The 19061-nt window shown below is 38.8% G+C and overlaps 1 protein-coding gene across 1 annotated transcript in view; it reads left to right on the top strand.

The window, feature by feature from the left end:
• THEMIS (thymocyte selection associated) overlaps window positions 1–16039 on the top strand; it is a 78657-nt gene extending 62618 nt beyond the window's left edge. Inside the window, exons 5-7 of the mRNA XM_017827563.1 lie at window positions 889–1039; window positions 9950–10094; window positions 14294–16039. Of these exons, the coding sequence (XP_017683052.1) occupies window positions 889–1039; window positions 9950–10094; window positions 14294–14303 (306 nt within the window). The 3' untranslated portion in view covers window positions 14304–16039. The remainder of the gene's footprint in view (window positions 1–888; window positions 1040–9949; window positions 10095–14293) is intronic.
• Window positions 16040–19061: the final 3022 nt, after the last annotated feature.

Raw genomic sequence — 19061 nt, 5'->3', positions numbered from 1 at the left:
CTGTCAATTTTACCAACATGACCTTATCTCTCTGAATAGGATGGGCTTTGTCATTGCTGAGGAAAAATCTACATTTGATTTTGAATGGAAAGTATATACTGATTATTTCTTAAAATATATACTCTCTGGTATAATGATCGCAATTGGTTTGTACCTATACTGCCACTTCACCAAAGATACACCTTTTGACACTTTAATTGACTGTTATTTACACAGCAAAAAATAGGTATTTGACTGAAAGTATTTATGACATAAATAACTCTGAATTAAAAATAAAACAAACAACGGAATTATGGAAATGTACGTATCAAACCTGAATTTCAAGGGATGCAAATATTGCAACCATATAACTTATTTTCTGCAATGTAGTAAAACTATAATTAATTACTCCATAATTGTCTGTTCCCATCATCCATCTATACTTACTATGCTATGAATGCTACTGGGTAAATGGAATTGAAATGTCAGACTTTATATGAATTTGTGATGTAATATCTAACAGAACACATTAAATGAACAATTGATACAATAAAAATAGTTAATCAGAAAGTAATCTGTGTCAGCCAAAAGGATAGATAAACCTCCTGTTGTTTGTGTGACTCCATATAGCCAAAAAAAACCCAAAACACAACAAAAAAAAGAAAGACTGAATATAAGTTTTAGAGGTAATTTCTTCACCTAGAGTGCCTTCTGGTCATGTTATTTTGTGATGTACATGCCTCAAAGACAAGCATTGTGGTAAATGTGATCCACGACTTTGACAAACAGATCTGTGGTTAAAACTCACAGAAGCAACTCAAAGGATGTTGCGCTTACATGTCACATCTCTGAACGCATCAGTTAGGAATAACAATTTACATGTAAAGTTAATGTACTCTTCTGTTTCAGAAATTTTGTGTAGATACCATGAAGAAATTGTGCTCAAGTCAAGCTGCTGATGTTTCGGAATTGCAAGTTAGTTGTCAAAATGATTTGGTGCATTGTGAGAATAAGGACAAGACTGGGAAAGCTCCACTAGTGGAACCTACTATGATTAAAGGTCAGTTAAACCTTATGGTTTGAACTATTAATATAACAAAGCTTAACCCCAGCCCTGATGAAAGATTGACATACAGGAGTATCTTGTGTTATTTCACTTGGAATCTGTGGCTTAGTCAAAAGGGATGAAAAGTGAACATTTCTGTTCTTCCTCCATAAATGCCATAAGGCAAATTCATCCAAGCTCTCAACAGCAGCATGGTATTAAACTCTGTTTGACACTCCAGCATGAATATTCAGTGGGTTTGAGGAACAGACGTTTGGAAAAGATGTGCTTTCCTTTAGCTTTAGGGTGATGCTTACACATAATCTGTTAGAAAAGAATACCTATCCCAAAAGGTTTTAAGATGAACAACATTTTGCATAAAGATATGAGGATGTCTTCAACTCACATTTTTGTATTTTGAAGAAAAAATAATATTGAGCAAATTGCTTGACTGATAATGGGTTTTAAAGTCACCATTTGTTTGCATTTCCCATATTTTTTGATAGATAGTTAATTTTTCTACTTATCTTTCAAGTTTTTCCTTTTGCAGAAAGGAACCGTACTGAAGTTGAGAAGCAAGATGACAAGAGGACAAATCCAAATTATATTTATTATATAGATATAATAACTTTGCAGTTAATAGAAAAAAATATTTCATTACTCTGTCAGTCACAGGTTATATCTGAAATACAATCATATCACATTAATTACAACACTGGAACATTTGGAAGACTAAAGCACAAATACTAATCCTCACAGCATTTGTTAACTGATAATTGATATTGATATAAGAACCTCCCATAAGATTTCTCTTTATTTTCTTGTCATTCAGTGTGTCAGACTCTTAAAAAGGATTGTCTATTTGAAACTATGTATATTGAAACTTCTAAAAGCAATATAATTTTTATAGAGAAGAATTACAGTGTCATGCTGAATATTCATTAATCCTTATTGCTGTGGAAGTTGATTATTTGAGGACTGATTTTTGAAAGCGCCATGGTTTCACGCCAGCTGGCAACCAAGCAGCCACCCGCTCACTCCCCCCAGTGGGATCGGGAACAAAATTGGAAGGGTAAAAGCTAGAAAACTCATGGGTTGAGGTTAAGACAGTTTAATAGGGAAAGCAAAAGCAACATACACAAACAAAGAAAACCAAATAATCATCAGGCAGGTGTTCAGCCATCTCCAGGAGAGCAGAGCCCCATCACGCATAACCTTTACTTGGGAAAACAAACACCATCACTCCAAATGTCTCACCATTCTTCCTTCTTCCTCCCACTTTATATGCTTAGTATGATATCAGATGGTATGGAACTTCAGACTTTGGTCAGTTTGAATCACCTATCCTGACTGTGTCTCCTCCCAGTTTGCCATGCGCTCCCAACTTCCCTTGCCAGTGTGGCATTATAGAAGCAGAAGAGGCCTTGGCTCTGTGTAAGCACTGCTCAGCAATAGCAAAAACATCTCTATATTATCAACCCTGTGTTCAGCACAAATCCAAAACATAGCCCCATAGAGGCCACTATGAAGACAATTAATTCTACCCCAGCCAAAACCAGCACAGAAAGGTATTTTAATATCTGGCTGCTTTGAAATACAATTCCACATATGTTATTTTGTGACTTTGAACAATCTCCCTTCAGGCTTCATTTTGTCAATGTTTAATGAATTGATTAGATTTTGTAGGGGTAAATGGTGAAGCTTATATATTGGTAGCTACAAAGGACAGTATCTCTGTTTAAACCTCACCAAAAAAAAAAAAAAAAAAAGAGTACCAACATGGGTTAATGTGGTACTGATTTTTGTCAGGGGGACTACCTGCAAATCACTGAGGCTTGAGTTTGAAAACCGCTGTCCATGCTACAGGGATCAGTTGGATCACGTGCATGGGTTAATCTCTGTGGGGTGAGGCAGGCATGGGAAGCAGAGGGAACACACCTGAAGAAAACATGACCAAAGCTTCCTTACTGAAGTAAGCCAGACATAAAGCTTATGCTGAGGACACAGAAGTTAATGCTTGTGTAGGTGCTTTACTTCATAGGTCTAGACTCCTCACAGACATGGAAAGTCACACAGGCTAAAGTTTCAAAATGGCTTTACAGTCAAGATTCTTCAAATATTTTTCTAAACACAGCTGCTTGGTTCATGCAGTGAGAAGTGGAGTCGTTCAGTCACTTCCTATGTCTCTTACCTGCCCTAGAAAGAGGGCTGCCTCTGTCAGCCATGCTACCAGCAAAGTTTCTTCCTTCTCCTTCATGTTGCTTGTCAGCTAATGCAGTTAGTGGTTCTGGACACTAGAAAACAGACTTGGATTTTCTGCAACAGTTCATTATTTGGACCTTCTACTGAACATGTTTCAGCACTATGTTGAAACAAAACAATATTGCTGACTGTCTGAGCTGCCCTGCTCGAAGTCTGTCTGCCACCTCTCTCTATATTCACTCAGAGGCACTAGCATATAGTCTTTTGTCCACCCCATTAAGCCTTATTTATATGTCCTTGATAAACCTTTTTCAGACTCTTGAACAGCACTTGATTTTTATTGTAATTTTTCACTTTCTAGCAAAAGTCTATTTGTCCCAGCCAATTCTCCATTTGTTTTTAATTCTGAAACAATCTGATTGAGAAGAAAGCCTTTTCTAGAGGCTTTTTAAAGTTTGGAAATATCTTCTCTTAGCTATTCTTGCTCTATTTCCTTTGCTCCTCATTCCATCAAGATCCTAATGTTTGTTGTAACATCCCTTCTGAGAAAGCAGAGTTTACTTTCTGCTGGTTGAGATTCACATATCAACTGTCATGGTAGATTTCTGACTTAACTGTTCCTGTGTCCAGTAGACATATTTTTTTAAAAACTTAAAGTATCAGTCAGGCTCATTTTTTTCCTATCTATTCATTTCCCTGAGTTTATGACTAGAGACCTGTGCTTTGAAGGTAGCTTTGTGTGTATGACCAAGAGTATTAGAGAAAAGTGATGTTAGAACCGCTAAATGTTTGTGGGCCTCTGCTACTGCAAAGATTCACAGCACTTAACTTTTGCCTGCTAGCACAGTTCTTTGCCATGTATCTGATTCAAAAGCTCATCAGTCACGTCTCCTGCCTCCCTTATCATGAAAGTGGCCATTAGATAATTTGAAGTTCATCCTATATACTGTATTTTCTTAGACTACTCACGGAACACTAGATAAAGAATAACCTTTGTTACTGAAGGTTTCAAACAAACTCCTGGTACTTCAGTTCAGTACACACATAGAAAATCAAGAAGTAGTATCATAATGATTCTTTTTTTGCAAGACTAGGAAAATACTAGGAAATTGCCTTGGAATATATCCCTTTACAAACTCTGTCTGAATTGGAGCATAGTGTGTATTTGAGCAGGGCAGATTGAACCTTGTCCAAAGAACAGTGATGGATTGTACACTGACATACCCAAATTAAAGCTAAAGGTTTTTCTGAAAAATGTATGTTCGTATAGCCCAAAATTATTTGGCTTTATTCAAATAGGACTGTAGAATTATACAGGAGATTGGATTAGATGATAAAACAGTTCTTCCTGGCCAGCCAAGGGATCCCCATGAGTCCATTGTTGCATGCAGCAAGCTCGCCTGTTCCAGAGAGTATGCTCTGCTAATTCACAAGATAATGGATTTAGAAAATATGTCAAGACTAATAACACAGACTCACTCCTGTGGGTTTTGAGTGGGAGGAAATGCACCATTCACTGACTAATCTTTAAACTTCTACTGATGAATGTTAAGCCACCCTCCAAAGCACCAACCTATTTCAAATTCCTAATAAGGATATTGAATATGTACTCTCAAAAAAAAAAACTAGTTACAGAGACAATTAGTTTTTCTTACCAAAGGCCAGATAGTTCTGAAAGGAAAAGCAACATGTTTTTCTTTCAGTTTTAAAGCCTCTATTGTCTTTCCTAGCGGAGTTCATGTTAATAAAGGTAGGAAAGGTTGAACCTTTTTCCTCTGTTGCAATTAAATCTCAATAGGCCACTAAAAATATTATTTTTTAATATTTGACTGAGTTTAAATCCATTAGAAATAGTAGCAATATCTGCAGGATAACTCTCAACAGAAATCTGCTGCATCAGCTTCTCTTTAACCTTGAAAGTTATTCTATGTGGAGTTTCTGAAACATTGCATAATCTTCTTGCTCATGGCTTAGTTTCTGGAATTGTTACAGTCTGCAGTAAAACAGTATTTATGTTGATTTTATTTATTGATGTTAGGATATTTTAGGGAAGGTATTTATTTATACTGTCTTTAGGCACTTAATTTAGGAGGCTAGTGGCCTTGAGAAAGAAAAAGAGAAATGGGCCTTCTGATTGTACTTTAGGATACACATATAATGTCTAATAAATTTGGCAGCAAAGATGGTTTAAGAAATTTTATCCCTGTGCTGTAACTTGCTGTCCCATTAGTTAAGACAATACATGAGGCTATGTCACTGCACTCTAAAACCAGTATTAAAATGAATTAAACATAGCAAACCCAAAAACTTAAAAAGCAAAACATAGAATTCTAAATTATTTTGAAAATAAGTTGCTCTTTCTTTTTGATGTCATCACAGAGATTTTGCATTAATGTTCTGAATTGGGTGCAGGGGATAAGCAATATGAATTAGGAATCCTTTACTCTATGCATGTGTGACAACTCTCTCCAGCTTCCACACTCAGCTCAGGCTTTGATTAGAGCAAACCTGTTATTAGATTCTTTGGCTCCTCTGGTCTTGTAACCATCTTAAAAAAAAAAAAAAAGACTCTTGGGTTTTGGGCTGTAAACACAAAACTTATTCTTGGCTGCCACATCTTCTGAGCTCAGTATAAAAAAAGGCAAGAAAATTGCTTAAAATACGGAGATCATCTAATTTCATAGGATGGTGAGTACATTTTAGTAAATTATATTTAAACATTTTCAGTCAGCTTTGCCCTTAACCAAACTCTAAGTTGCTGTACAGCAGGGGCAAGAAAGCATAGGCTTCCACATTTTACTGATTTATTAGATATGACTGGTTTTAATTGCAGTAATATGCAGAGGTTCCAGGCAGGAGCTCATGGATATGGTTGCAAAGAGGGGGTATCGCAGTGTTATATGTAGGTGTAACTAAAGGGTACATCATGTCAGTCCTCTCTCCCACTCTCTGGCAAGTTCTGCTCCTCCAGCCTCATGACGAGCAGCACTTCAGAGCCTGGGAAAGTGTGGTTCATGGTGCCCTGGGCCTTTTCCCTTATCCTCTTGCAGGAACGTGTGATGAGGCAAGAAATATGTGATTGTTTAAAACTTATGGCAACCATTTCTGATCTGCAAGAGCTGTTGATACACTGGAGATTTATTTCATACAAGGCAGTGGCACAACAGTGGAAATTAGATCTCAAAAAGTTCAATAAAACCATCAAGATAGACTAGAAAAAAAAACTGAGAAAGAAAAAAAATTAAAGGACAGTGAAAGAGGTGAACAGTTGTGTCTCTCAGGAAACTTAAGATTTTTTTAAGAAATTAAATTTAAGATTAAACTTTTCCAAACAATAGGTTAGTAGATTCCAGAGGGAGATAAACATTACCCGTACATGAATTGCAGCTCTACAGTTTATATGAAATATTTGGACTGTAGCACTTAACAGTTTTTAACGATACACTACATCATCACATGAAGCAACAGTTGATGGATATCAGCTCAAGGAACAATCCATTAGTTTTATGGGCTCAGATTCTGCTGTCACTGAACGACTTTCAGTAGCAGTCCCTAAGGAATTAGTTCTCATTAGCACTGAGGAGCATTAGAACCAGGCTCACAGCAAATAAAATGCTACTGTTCATAAAAACACTTTGGTTTATGCATATACCTTCAGTTCTGTGCATTTTCACTTATGTGATGCGCAGAAATAAAGATGTGGTTCTACCATGTTGAATTCATAATATCATTATGCAGAATATTTCACAATTACTTTTTTCAAGTTAGGCATAAATAAACAATAAATGCTATGTGGTTGAATGTTAATTTATGCACTGTAAATACTGATCTGAAATATTTACCATAGCTATAAAAATGTATTATGGTCACACAGCCAAAGGCATTTAGGTGTGCAGCCAGACTTGTATGTACATGAGTTGAGGCCTCTAGCACTTGTTTCATCCAACCAAGGGTTTTGATGGGTTGGGTTGCTTCTGTTGCCTACATTTTGAATAAGGCCAAAATGGAGAGTTATGACAACCATTTCTGATCCTGAAATTTGTGAAAAACAGCAAGTATATTCTGAGAAAAAAAAAACCAAACTCAAATCCTATTCACTTGAAGATACAAGTGAGATAAATGGAAAATTTTAGTCTGCAGAGCACTACCCTTCCACTGTAAAGGCAAACGTAATTATACAAATTGTTCCAGGAAGAGCAGAATTAATTAAATTTGGTTTAATAAGTATTCAGGTCTGTTGTCCCCTACTGCTCCTCTCTGCCTTTCCTGATAATAACCAAAACTCTCTTTATGGTGCTCCTATCAAATGAAAAAGAGCAGGTCTGGAGCTATGTGTGTGTTGAATGGCCAACCAATATGCACACGCTGACTTATCCTGCTGTCTGCCGCCAAACGGAGTGTATAAGAGCTGTGTTCTGCGTCTTTCTCTTTCAGTGGAGGAACTAATTCAAATCTTGCTTTTGTAACCACGGTAAGACTTCTGCCCCCTTTTCAAATCTGACTGAAATTGGCAGAAATAAACTTGTAAAAGTACCAAAGAGATTGACGAATGGATAGACAGCATGATGACATAAGCCTTGTTTTCTTGGCAGGCTGACATGACCTATCTGATTAGGTAATTCAGTGTTGAGGGTAATAGATTTTTTTTTTCCAAACAGGGAAGTAAATTGCATTGATTTCAATATTCAGAATCCCCTTGGGATTGTTCAGCTTGTCTATTCATTGCTTAATGCTTTATTGAAGTGTAAATATATACATTTGAGAAGGCATCCTGCACAAGTTTGGTACTGGGGACAGCTGTGATTTAGTCTGGCCTGATGACATTAATTTTCTTTCTCCTTGAGCTGTCTTACTTAGAACCGTATAATTTTGTTTGCACATGTTTGGGAAAGAAGAAAGTCTAGCTATGCCACCCATGAGCAATCTGTACCTTATATCCGTATTAGCAAGTCTAAGTGCACAAACAATATTTCCCTTGCTGAATCACAGGGATTAGCTTATTCTTTCAGTGCCTGTTTTATTCATTAGTTTACTTTTACTGATATCAAACATAGCCAAATTGCAAATGAACTACAAACCTGGAAATGCTTATTAACAAGATAGTGGCCATATGCGTGAATGAGATCTTCAATACATTTGTAATCATATGTTTGGGATTTTGTTTTGGTTTTTTCCTTTTGATGCCTAGATCTGGAAATATTTTGCTAATTTAGTAGCAGGGGACTTGTGGATAAATTGGTCTGTGATAGACTGTGTACTGGTGTGGCCAGACAGCTGCTTGATTAATTTGGTGTTTATTTCTAGCCTTGAAAAAAACCTATAAAGGAAAGGATCGCAACTTCAGAAAGAAATTATTACTAACCAGTTTTTCAGGGAGAGACACGCCAGCCATGGAGAGTCTCAGGAGGAACACAATGGGATTTGGAGACTGCTGAGAGATTATACAATTGTCTTGGTGAAGGGGTATACGGTGGTTGCAAGAGTAAACTTGGCAGGATTCGTGTTTGAGAAGCTTGGTCCCATAAAGAAGGACATGTTTGACAGGCACAGCCTTGCTGGGAGGTCAGTTAGTGCACTACTGTAGGTTGTTTCAGGTTGTGTCGTAGCAAGTTAAACAACCAGAAACAGCTGTACCCAAAGTGGTGTTTCACACGGTTTTGCAATTTCAGGTGAAACTTTTTGCTGTAGAAATACAGTATCCTCTCAGCTCTATTAAATTATAGTCTTCCTGATAAACTTCAAGGGTGAGCTGCTCTTGGCAGGGAGACTTTGGTGATGCCTCCACCACCACCTCAGCTCCATCTGGTCCCACTGCCACTACTTCAGCCCTGGCTGGTCTTATTGCTACCTGGCTTTTCCCCAGCACAGCCTGAGCTGAGGGATGGGGTGGCTCTAGAGGAGGGATATGGGGCACTCACTGACTGATCCTTATGGGGTTCTGCAGGAGACCAGTGGTCCCATGTGTCTTGTAGAGCTTCCTCTAGCTTCAGGAAAGTGGTAGCACCACCCAAGCATGGGAGGAGACTGGGGCCTCCTGACAGCAGTCTGTAGCTCATCAGTGTGAGCTGTAATGTGAAACTGTTGCTGTGCCCAGATAAAAAGCAGGGGCTGCCCCAGCCCTTGAACTCCCAAGAGGCCTCCAGTGAGGGTCTCTGCCCTTTTGGAAAAAGGCTGCTGCTTTCTGAAAGATTTGTCCTCAGTGTTACTTCAAGCTAGTTTAGGTGGACATAAAGAAATGTACTTCAACACTTTTCATTTTAACCTCAAGCCACTTTCAAGACTATGTCTCTGTTATTCCCTTCAGAATAAGCAGCAAGTGGGTTTTCTGGCTCTAGGAAATCCCGAGGTAGCACCATGGTTTCCTAGCTGCAGTGGCTCGTTTTGTCAGGCAATGAAACACAGGAGCATGGGAGCACATCTGCGGTAAGGATGGTATGTGTGGCTCATGGCAAGTGGACTACTCTTCTCTTACTATGGTCAGATAATTTTATCCGTCTGCTTTTATGCTGTTAGTGATTATATCATTTAAACATTTCAATAAACCTTAGTTATATGTGCATAGGTAGCAGGGAGTGGTCAAATTAGAGGTATTAGTACTATGCGAAAAATGAAACATTGTTTTCTTTGCTTTTATGATTGCCTGTTTGAATTGTACTTTTTTTTTTTTTCAGGCCAAGGGCAGAGTCTTCCATTTCCTACAGTTATTTTTTGTTAATTTTTCAGGCTTAACAAGTAACTATGAGGCAGAAAAAGAAGAGGAAGAAGAGCATGACTACAGCTACGTGGATGAAAACATAATTGAAAACATAAGAAAAGCATTTCATGACAGCAGCATTGGAAATAAGCCCACAATCTCTGAAGGAAGAAGGTGAGCATAACCTATGGTCACTTATGCAAACAAGAGCAGGCAGAGTGATTTTTCAGACTGGACAGTAATCTTCACTCCCTGAAACAAGAGAAGTTTTTCCCTTGGGGCTGCTGCTGTTACCCCAAACGTCCTGTGAATATGGCAGGAAAGGCACCTCTGAGCTGCCGCCTGTGACCCCCTGTCACTCTTAGCCGTGTCACCTTTGTTAAAGCGGTACCTATCATTGTTCTGGGGATAGAAGTGCACAGGCATTTCTTCTGATTTGTGCCAGTTTGCTGTAACAAATTATAATACTCTGAATTCAATCCTTTTCCTCTTTTTGGAAATGGATGCCTTGTGACTAAGTTTAGTCACTTTAAAAACTTTCAGGAATAATCTGTGTTTTCATTTAAACCACAAGGTTCTGCTCCATCAATCTGCAGAGGCTTTAGATGCTAATGAGGAGAGTCTTTGCTTCTAAAGATCTCTAGGCATCATTTCCAGCTAAACAGAGATGAGACTTTTTCTAGGTATGAGTGAAACTATGTGATCCCAGCTCTTTTCACTCACATCTAAACCTTGTATGAACTTCACTTGATTCAGCTGAATGGCTTCTTTTGTGAAGAGAAACCCATGAAAACACAGAGAAACTTGAAATTTTTTGTTTCAGAGATTTAAAAAAAAAATTGTTTATAAAGCAGTATTTTATTTCAAAATGTAATTTCTATTTATTTTTAACTGGCATGCAATGTTAATTTGTATTTGAGTTAAGCAATATCATGAATCTGAAATAAGCTGTTATTTTTTTTCTGAAATGCTCAAACCCCTCAGAAACATGACATTCAGGGCAGTGTGTGGTATACGTGAGACCATCTATTCCCCTGCTCACAGCTGCAGAAAGTCCAAAGTTACAGAAAAGACTGAAAAATGAAACAAAGTAGTATGTTTCACATAACACATTATTTCCTCAGTCCACATACCACTGAGGGTGGGGTCTTGCTCTATCATGTAAAGAAGCTGAGAAAGAGAGAATTAAATTTTCTTTTGTCTAAAATACCCCTTGCAGCTATAGGCATTAAAGGAAAAGCATGCTCTCAAGAAACAGGCCAGGTAGAGGATCAGCATCTGATTATAGTACTTACTGTTATGGCATCAGCTCCTTTAAGTCTTTATCCACCTACCACTTTAAACTCCCTATCAGTGGAGGTAAGGTTTCACTTTATTAGTTGTCTTCTAGTGGGGCTCTAGCAAAACATGAAAGAAAGGACCTTTGCCACCTTGAGGGAGATCATTGTCTGGATTATAAAGCAGTCTCATAAATTATCATCCTTGATGGCTCATACAAGTATCCACACTCTGAAATTATTAGCTAAGGAGCATGTGGCTCCTCCAGCTGCTGGTCTCCCCCAGCCATCAGAAATCCTCCATTATGGCTTTTTTCTAGCACTTAAAATTTCTATTAAACTTCCTCACATGTGAGCATTGAGAGAAATACAGATTTGATGTGGGCATATACAATTAACCTTTAATGTGGGCGGAAGTCTTATAAAATATCTAGCCAGATAAAGTAACCAAACTAGCTCTTTTAGGCTTATACGTAGAGAAATAATGCACAAAAATATGTTGTCTCTTTCACCTGTGCCAATACTTAATATCTGAGCATGTTAGTTCTTCAAGAATTCATCAGTCAACTATTTCCTACCCATAGTCCCTTCTTTCCTCAGGATATTTATGCTATTTTTTAATGTCCACTTTTAATTATTTGGTATGTATGATCTATCAAAATTAAATCTATTGATCTAAATTACTTTTAAATAGAATCATTAGGGGGAAAATAGTTTTAATGAAATAAAGAAGTAAACCTCAACAGTAGGTCTACTTAAAAAAACCCAGTATTTATTATTTGCAGTGCTTCACCAGTGTCACCCTCAAAATCTTTCCACAGTCAGGGCTGAAGCATGCCAGGATGATACTACTAAGAGCTAGTCCTCATCCTAAGCAACAGTGAGAAAGAAAGAGCAGAGACTTGCCTCAGGTCATTACTATGTTAATTTTGATAGAAAAAATGTGCCCAGTGGGTCAAAGATGTTCATATGACCTCATCACTCCAGAACAATAAGCAATTAAGCAAGGGACTTCACTAGAGATGCCTGAGCTTGCTATAGCAACAACCATCATTAACATATTTTATTTAACCTTTCATTAAAGATTCAAGAGAAATTAAGAAAAAAACACACCACCCTGGAAGCATTTAAAATGTGTGGCTTTCCTTTTAACAAGACAAGTTTCTCTTCTTTTACTGCCATGAGTTGTTTTTGCTTTTTTAAGGAGGAAAGCCTTCAGTTTGACAGTCTTTTAGGTGGTATTAAAGATGTCAACAGTGGCTTTTCTTGGGTGTGAGAAAATTGGAAGAGAAAAGGTTCATTGCATTGGATTGGAATACCAATGGTGCTGCTGTAATGTCTCCTCCTATGTCCCTGCAGACAAAAATGAGAGGCATACATGCAGGAACAGCAGTAACAACAAAAGAATAGCAGCAAAACCAGAGAAGGCAGCTTCTGTCTCCAGTCCTGATAGCTCCTTGTAATCTCATGGCTGAAAAAGGATCAAAACAACATGGTCCAGCTGCCTGGAGAGCTGAAAATGAGTACTAGTGTCAGACTGTTTCAGGACATTGCTTTCTGGACTCGAACTGCACATAAGTGCCGGAAAACGAATGGTCTCAGCTGACTAACCTTCTGTGCTTATTAAATAGGAGACAAAAAAAAGAAAGAGTAGAAAAGATAGAGTAATGCAGTAGGGAATTAAAAAAATACACAGCTGTGTTTTCCTGTCATGAACTGAACAGCTGAGGAGGTTTTGTTTAGGCAAAGTAGATTTTTGTATTTTCAATTTGTACCAAATTTTTAAAGTAATTGTATGAAACAGATTGAGGAGCAACTTTTTTTTTTTTTTTACCTTGGTTGTGCTGAGATTCAGGTTCCTTCATAATTGAAATGTAGAGCCAGTACTACAAATGAAAACCAGCCTTTCTGACCCCGCCACGTCTTCATTAGTCCTTTTGTACTGTTTTTCTAAGACATTTCTCTGGAGCTTTTGTACCACTGACCCTCTAAGTTAGCTGATTCTGTCTTAGAAAAGCCTCTGGCTGAAAGGCTGAGGCAAACTTTGTAGCCTTGGGGATGTTGGAGTGAGGAACCCAAATCCATGAATGTAGTTGTGTGTTCTCAGCACTTTTGAAAGTCTCCCTCCTGAGTAACTTTCAGTGCAGATTTGGGGGCATCATCTACTTTGCTCATTTTCATTGTTAGGTAATTTTTCAACTGCCACTTTCCCCTAATATGTGAAGTGGAGCTTTTTTCTACGTTGCAACCAATGGTGATTCCAGAAGGAAGAAAGAATCAAGAGGGAGCAAATAAAGGGTGTGCTACTCTTAGAGCTGCAGATCAGTTCTTAGCTTTGATACAAGCAGGACTTCAAACAGTTTGTCTCAAAGCAGTTGTGGGTTCAGAGACTCTAAGGGCAGGGGAGACTACCACGATTATTTAGATGTTCTAGATGTTCTTCCTACACGCACAAGCACTGCTGTTCCCCCAGACAGCAGATTCAAACGTTTTTATAGTGTGACAGAGCTGAGAACAGAGCCCACTAGTGAAGTCTTAGTACACTGGCGTATTGCCATTAAATATTAATTAAATTATTAATTAACTTCCCTCCAGGCCTACACCTCTGTTACATCAGCCCCAGGGCATACCTCTTGGAAGCCGCTCTCCAAAAGGGAGGTATCTCTTCTCCCATGTCTGCCAGACCAGCAACATGACACAGGCACCATGGTTGTAATCATACTGGAGAAACACTAGGAAAAGTTTTTGCTGGAGTCACAGTTTATACTGACTAGATAAGTTCTTTGGCCCCATGTAGGTAAAATATTTCCCTAAACTGCATAAGCTAAAAGAAAAATTTACTGGTATGAGTTTCACTTATTTAGGCAAAGTTGCTGGCATAGCTGTGTTGGAGTCATATATTAGCTTTATTTTTTGCTATAGTCTTGGGATTGCTGGTGTAATGATACTGACAAACCATTTTACAGCACAGACAAGCCCTAACTTGTAGCCATTAATTTGACTTGAGAGCTCATTCACCTGTACTCTCTGTGCAATTTTTAGATCCAAAAGTAAATTTCTCATTTCACCTTGTCATTTTGTTTTGTTTGTTTTCAGAAACATCTGAAGCAAAATAATTCTGAAATTAACTGGAAACAAGTAGGAAGCTCTGTCCTTCACACATTAAGATTGACCACAACTGTAAGAAAAAGCTACTCATGAAAGTGTCTTTCTTGTCTCATGAAGAGCAATGTGGCTGTAATTTAGCTGTAATAATCCCCCATGAAAATAAACTGCTTAGTTGTCCTGAAGAAGTCAAACCAGCTAATGTCTCATAATCCTTTGAAGGGACAGAGTTCTTCTGTACATATTTATTAATGAATTCAGATAATAATGCCAAGTCCAATTCTTCATTCTCATTGCACCTGAAATTCCAGTTATTTCCTGAATCACTGTAGGGTATAAGCAAAAGGAACATCCCTTACTGAAACAGCTGCATGGTTGTTTCCTTAGGTTTTTTTGAGAAGGGAAAGGTAGAAAGGGAAGGGATGTCTTAGGTGAACAATTGGCCAATTTCTTTGGCCAATCTTACATGCTTCAGGTTAAGGCTCAAAACTGGAAATTACCAGATTCTGCCACTCTTTCGGATGATGAACAATGTACAAGTAATACTGTTGCAAAACATTTAATTTTTCCTGGAAAGCAATACCACTCCTCTCAGTGGGAAGTGCTACTCAGAAGGCCCAGGAACGCCCAACTTAGATAGCATTGCCATCTCTATAACCCCTTGCACAGCTAATATTTAGAATCACACTAGAACTACTATATTCAGCAATGTTCTGAAAATGCAGCCAGGAAGGATGGACAGAAGCTGGAGCTGAAAGGTTAGTGTTCGTGCCGACTCTACAAACTGAGATAAAGGCACATGCTACCCTCCTTAAGAAGTCTGAGAAAAGCAATGCTGAAGAACTTCACCTACACCTTGTGGTACCTCATATTCCCACACAGGGGTTGGGGGAAGAGGCAGCCCCAGATGCCTCTCTGCAACACCCATGAATGGCCAACGTCACCCCACTGGAGAAAAGGTACAGGAAGGGCATCACAACCTCTTCTTTTTTAAATTAAACAAGTGTTTGTTTTGAAGAATTTCATTTTACTTTATACATCTGAAAATGAAAATGAGAGCAAAATGGTTGCATGATATCTGAAAGGATACAGGACCTCCTTGGCCCAGATGGAGGGACCTCCCTTTGTGTCCTGCCCCCCTAACCTGTGAGTGCTGAGCAGGGACAGAGAGACCCTCTGCTTACATGAATGAGTATCTCAGTGGGCTTAGCAGGGAGCATGTAATCGATGCTGATATTAGACCTGCCACATTCCTGTCGGGGATTGATTTGGGCAAGCACACGAGCTGCGCAGGTAGGATGTGCTTAACATCTTTGGGTGGTACTGAACCTAGTCCTTGTATGCAGCTCATGCATAGTGAGTGCTGTGTATCCAAAAGTGTTAGACCTAGGAGAGGTGCATAACCCTCTGGAAGTGATTTGACTTCCAGGGAAAACTATCGAGAACTGATGTGTAAGCACAGAGTTGATGTGCCAGCAGTTTCCAGACTCAACAGCAACTTGATCAGAGTGACCTATCCAGAAATCCCAGACAGCAGGGTGGAAAAAGAGAACATTTTCACAAAGCCTAGGCATACCTATTTTTAGTCCTACTGAGGAGTTAAAAAGCAAAAGCTCACAAAAATGCCTTAAAATACTTTCTTGTCTGCTTGAAAAGACTTTTTCTTTGTAGTGTCTTCAGACTTGTCTACTAAAATGCTACTGAATGATTAATTTGCCGTAATGCAAATTGATTTAGGATTTCTTAACAGTCTCACATTAATTTATTCAAGACAAATTGTAACTGATTTTAATGAGGATGAACATTTAAGTATTAAAAGTATCACTCAGAGTACTCTAATTCTATGCATATCACTAGTTAATACGGTTTGCAGGTGTGTACAGAACTTGTAAGTGGCTGACACATCACTTTTGGATATTTTAAATAAATTTTAAGCATTTTTTCACAAAAATCTGTATTTCTCTTCTAGCAGCTCAAAACAGCCCTGTTTGTTTCACTGGCAAGTACAGCCTGGTATTTGAATAAAATAAATTTGTTGTGCATTTTACTGATTTTCTTTTTCTCTTTTCCTACTTTTCTACTGAATGTGATGATGTCACCTGCTGAATGTTTGAAAGGTATGATACATTACTACCACAATTTTTCTTCACTAAAGTACCAGAAGCCAGGCTTCTGCAGATAGAAAGGAGAGGAAAGCCAACAGCCTCTTGGGCTACAGTGGTGGAATGGTGCCAGCAGGTCAAGGGTGATGACTCTTCCCTCTGCTCAGCACTGGTGAGGCCACATCTGGACTACTGTGTTCAGTTCTGGACCATGAAGATGACTGAGGACTTGGAGCATTTGACATACAAGGAGAGCATGAGACAGTCTAGAAAAAACAAGGTGCTTATTAGTTGCTCTAAGTGTTAGGATGAGTGTGAACGAGGTGGGATGCAGTAACTTTCCCAACAAACCTAGCCTTTTTTCAGACATTCTACATCAGCATTTTGGATCTAGTTTGTGAACAAAACCAAGGCTCATCAGTCCTTTTTGCAAATTCTTCCCTTTAAAATGCTTTCAAAGGAGCAATTTCTCTTCTTTGCATAGATCCTGTCACATAAGGAGTCTGGTTCTAACACCCTTGTCCCACGCTATAATCCTGTCTTGTATGTTCAACCTCACTGAGTTGAATGAGTTTTATTGATCTGAGTGAAGGCCTGTATCTTTTCCTCAGGCACATGAGCCAGCATCGTGTCCTGTCACGGAAATGAGAACTAGCCTGGCTGTTCAGTTTACATGACACAGAGGGACAGCGCTTCTTGCATTCAGTTCTGGCATAGAGGAGAGGCCGTGGTGCTGTGCTGTGCTGTGAGGAAAGGGCATCCAGTCTTGCTGAGGAAAGCAGAGGGGAGGGAGGAGGCACAAAGTAAGGTCCTAATAAAAGGCTTGTGTTTGATATTTAAGACTTAATAAGTATTGTGATTCCCTTATGCCATACAGATGACCACAGTGATTTCATACTGTTTGCTAATACATGTTTGACAAAGCTATAATGTCATTGCAGTCCTTGAGGGACATGGTTATCATTCCCATACACTAATGCTCAAGAAGACTGCATTCAAGAGGAGAAAGCCATTTTCAGCTAAACACAGACCACAATCACTATGCCTGAAGAGAATACAAGTGTATTTAAATAATAAGATATTTGCTTTGCAAAAGATTGGCATAAGCTTTTGCACAGACTTGTTAGCTTAAAGGCTTATCTCTTTTAATGCTAAGAAGTATTTCCAGTGTGTTCTCGCTGAGGACCTGATCAGAAGCAGCTGCTTCCACAGCACTCCATGTGTACATAAGCCCTTAGTGAGATGGCATTTTCTGTTTGGATGATCAATATGCACATTTTTTATATATCCAGCCTTTGTGCCTGGGAAGATAAGAAGAATCTTCTCCCTGCATTCTTCTTTAAATGCCAAAAGCTCTTTTGTTTAAATGACACATGTCACAGGAACACTTATCTACCACAATGCTCCCAATAAGAAATTGCCTTTTATTCTTGCTATCTCTTCACTTAACTGATATGATACCTTTCCTACCTCTCCTAAGACTGCCCAAGTGTCTTCCTAACATTTTTCCGCTTTGGTGCACCTTAAATTTTCAGCTTTTTGACACTATATTAAAACTGATAGTCTCTGAAGAGAAAGTTTTCTTGCTTCTGCTTCATGTATTAGTGGCAGGTTTTTGCTGGTTTGTTTTTTTGTTGTTGTTGTTTTGTTTTGTTTTTTTCTTTTTTTTTTTTTTAATGCATCTGTGTGCTAGGAAGAGTTCTTGTGCTTTGCAATAACACATCTCTTTGATAAGCTTACTTCATATATTTTCATAGGGTTTTTTTATTTTCTAGGATAGCCTTTTACAACTCTTTCTCTAGGACTGATAAACTATGTGGGTCTGATGTAAGTGCAGACTGCCAGCTGCTGGCAGGCTGGGTAGGAGGAGAGATTACCCTGCCTTTGCCTTGCTGCTGCTGCTCTTGTCCCAGTTCACTGCTGTCAGCCCCAGCAGAGAGAGGTTACTGGGATGGATAACTCAGTCTGACCCTTTAAATTTTCTCATGCAACTTTAAATTCCTCATGTTTATTAAGATTTGGGAGTATGTGGAGAAGGTTACATGATGTCTCAAGGGGCTGATCCCATCAGGATCTAATAAGTGCCTGTACATGTGCATGCCTTGTTCCCATGTCCTCTTGTGACATTGTCCCTGAGGCTCTGGACGCAGCAGTGCCAGCAGCTGGAGGCTCAGGCCAACCTCAGAAAGCAGTAACTCTTCCTAGGGCAGCCTCGCATGTTATGATCTTTCTTTCTAGGAAATAGTGTTCCTCTGTAATCCCCCTGGTCCCCATGGTGCAGAGGAACGGTCCGAGTGGAGGTCAGAGGATTGCCCCTCATGGGGCACTGCAGCTACTTTGTTAGCAAAAAGATTCTTCTGCTTTCCCCCCTTATTTCAGCTGCCTGTTCTTCTTAGCTTCAGTGATCACATCTGTTAGTATTTTGAGATCTAACATCGCACAAAAGGAGAGGTAGAAGGAGCCTTTCTTTCTAAAATGACTTTTCTAGTCCAGAAAGCTGGTTTATACTGCCACTATTTGTCCACCGTACTTGCTGCAGCCCCTTCCTGCAAACATGCACATAAACAGTTCATGCAAATTTTCACACAGCTACGAACAGTTTGTAGAAGGAAGTGAAAGACATTAAGGATTTTATTTTATTGCATTTTCTGTCCTGG

This window comes from Lepidothrix coronata, unplaced genomic scaffold, assembly GCF_001604755.1.
Source record: "Lepidothrix coronata isolate B3197 unplaced genomic scaffold, Lepidothrix_coronata-1.0 Scaffold5, whole genome shotgun sequence".
Taxonomy (NCBI): Eukaryota; Metazoa; Chordata; class Aves; order Passeriformes; family Pipridae; genus Lepidothrix; species Lepidothrix coronata.
This window is presented reverse-complemented; position numbering and strand designations above follow the sequence as displayed.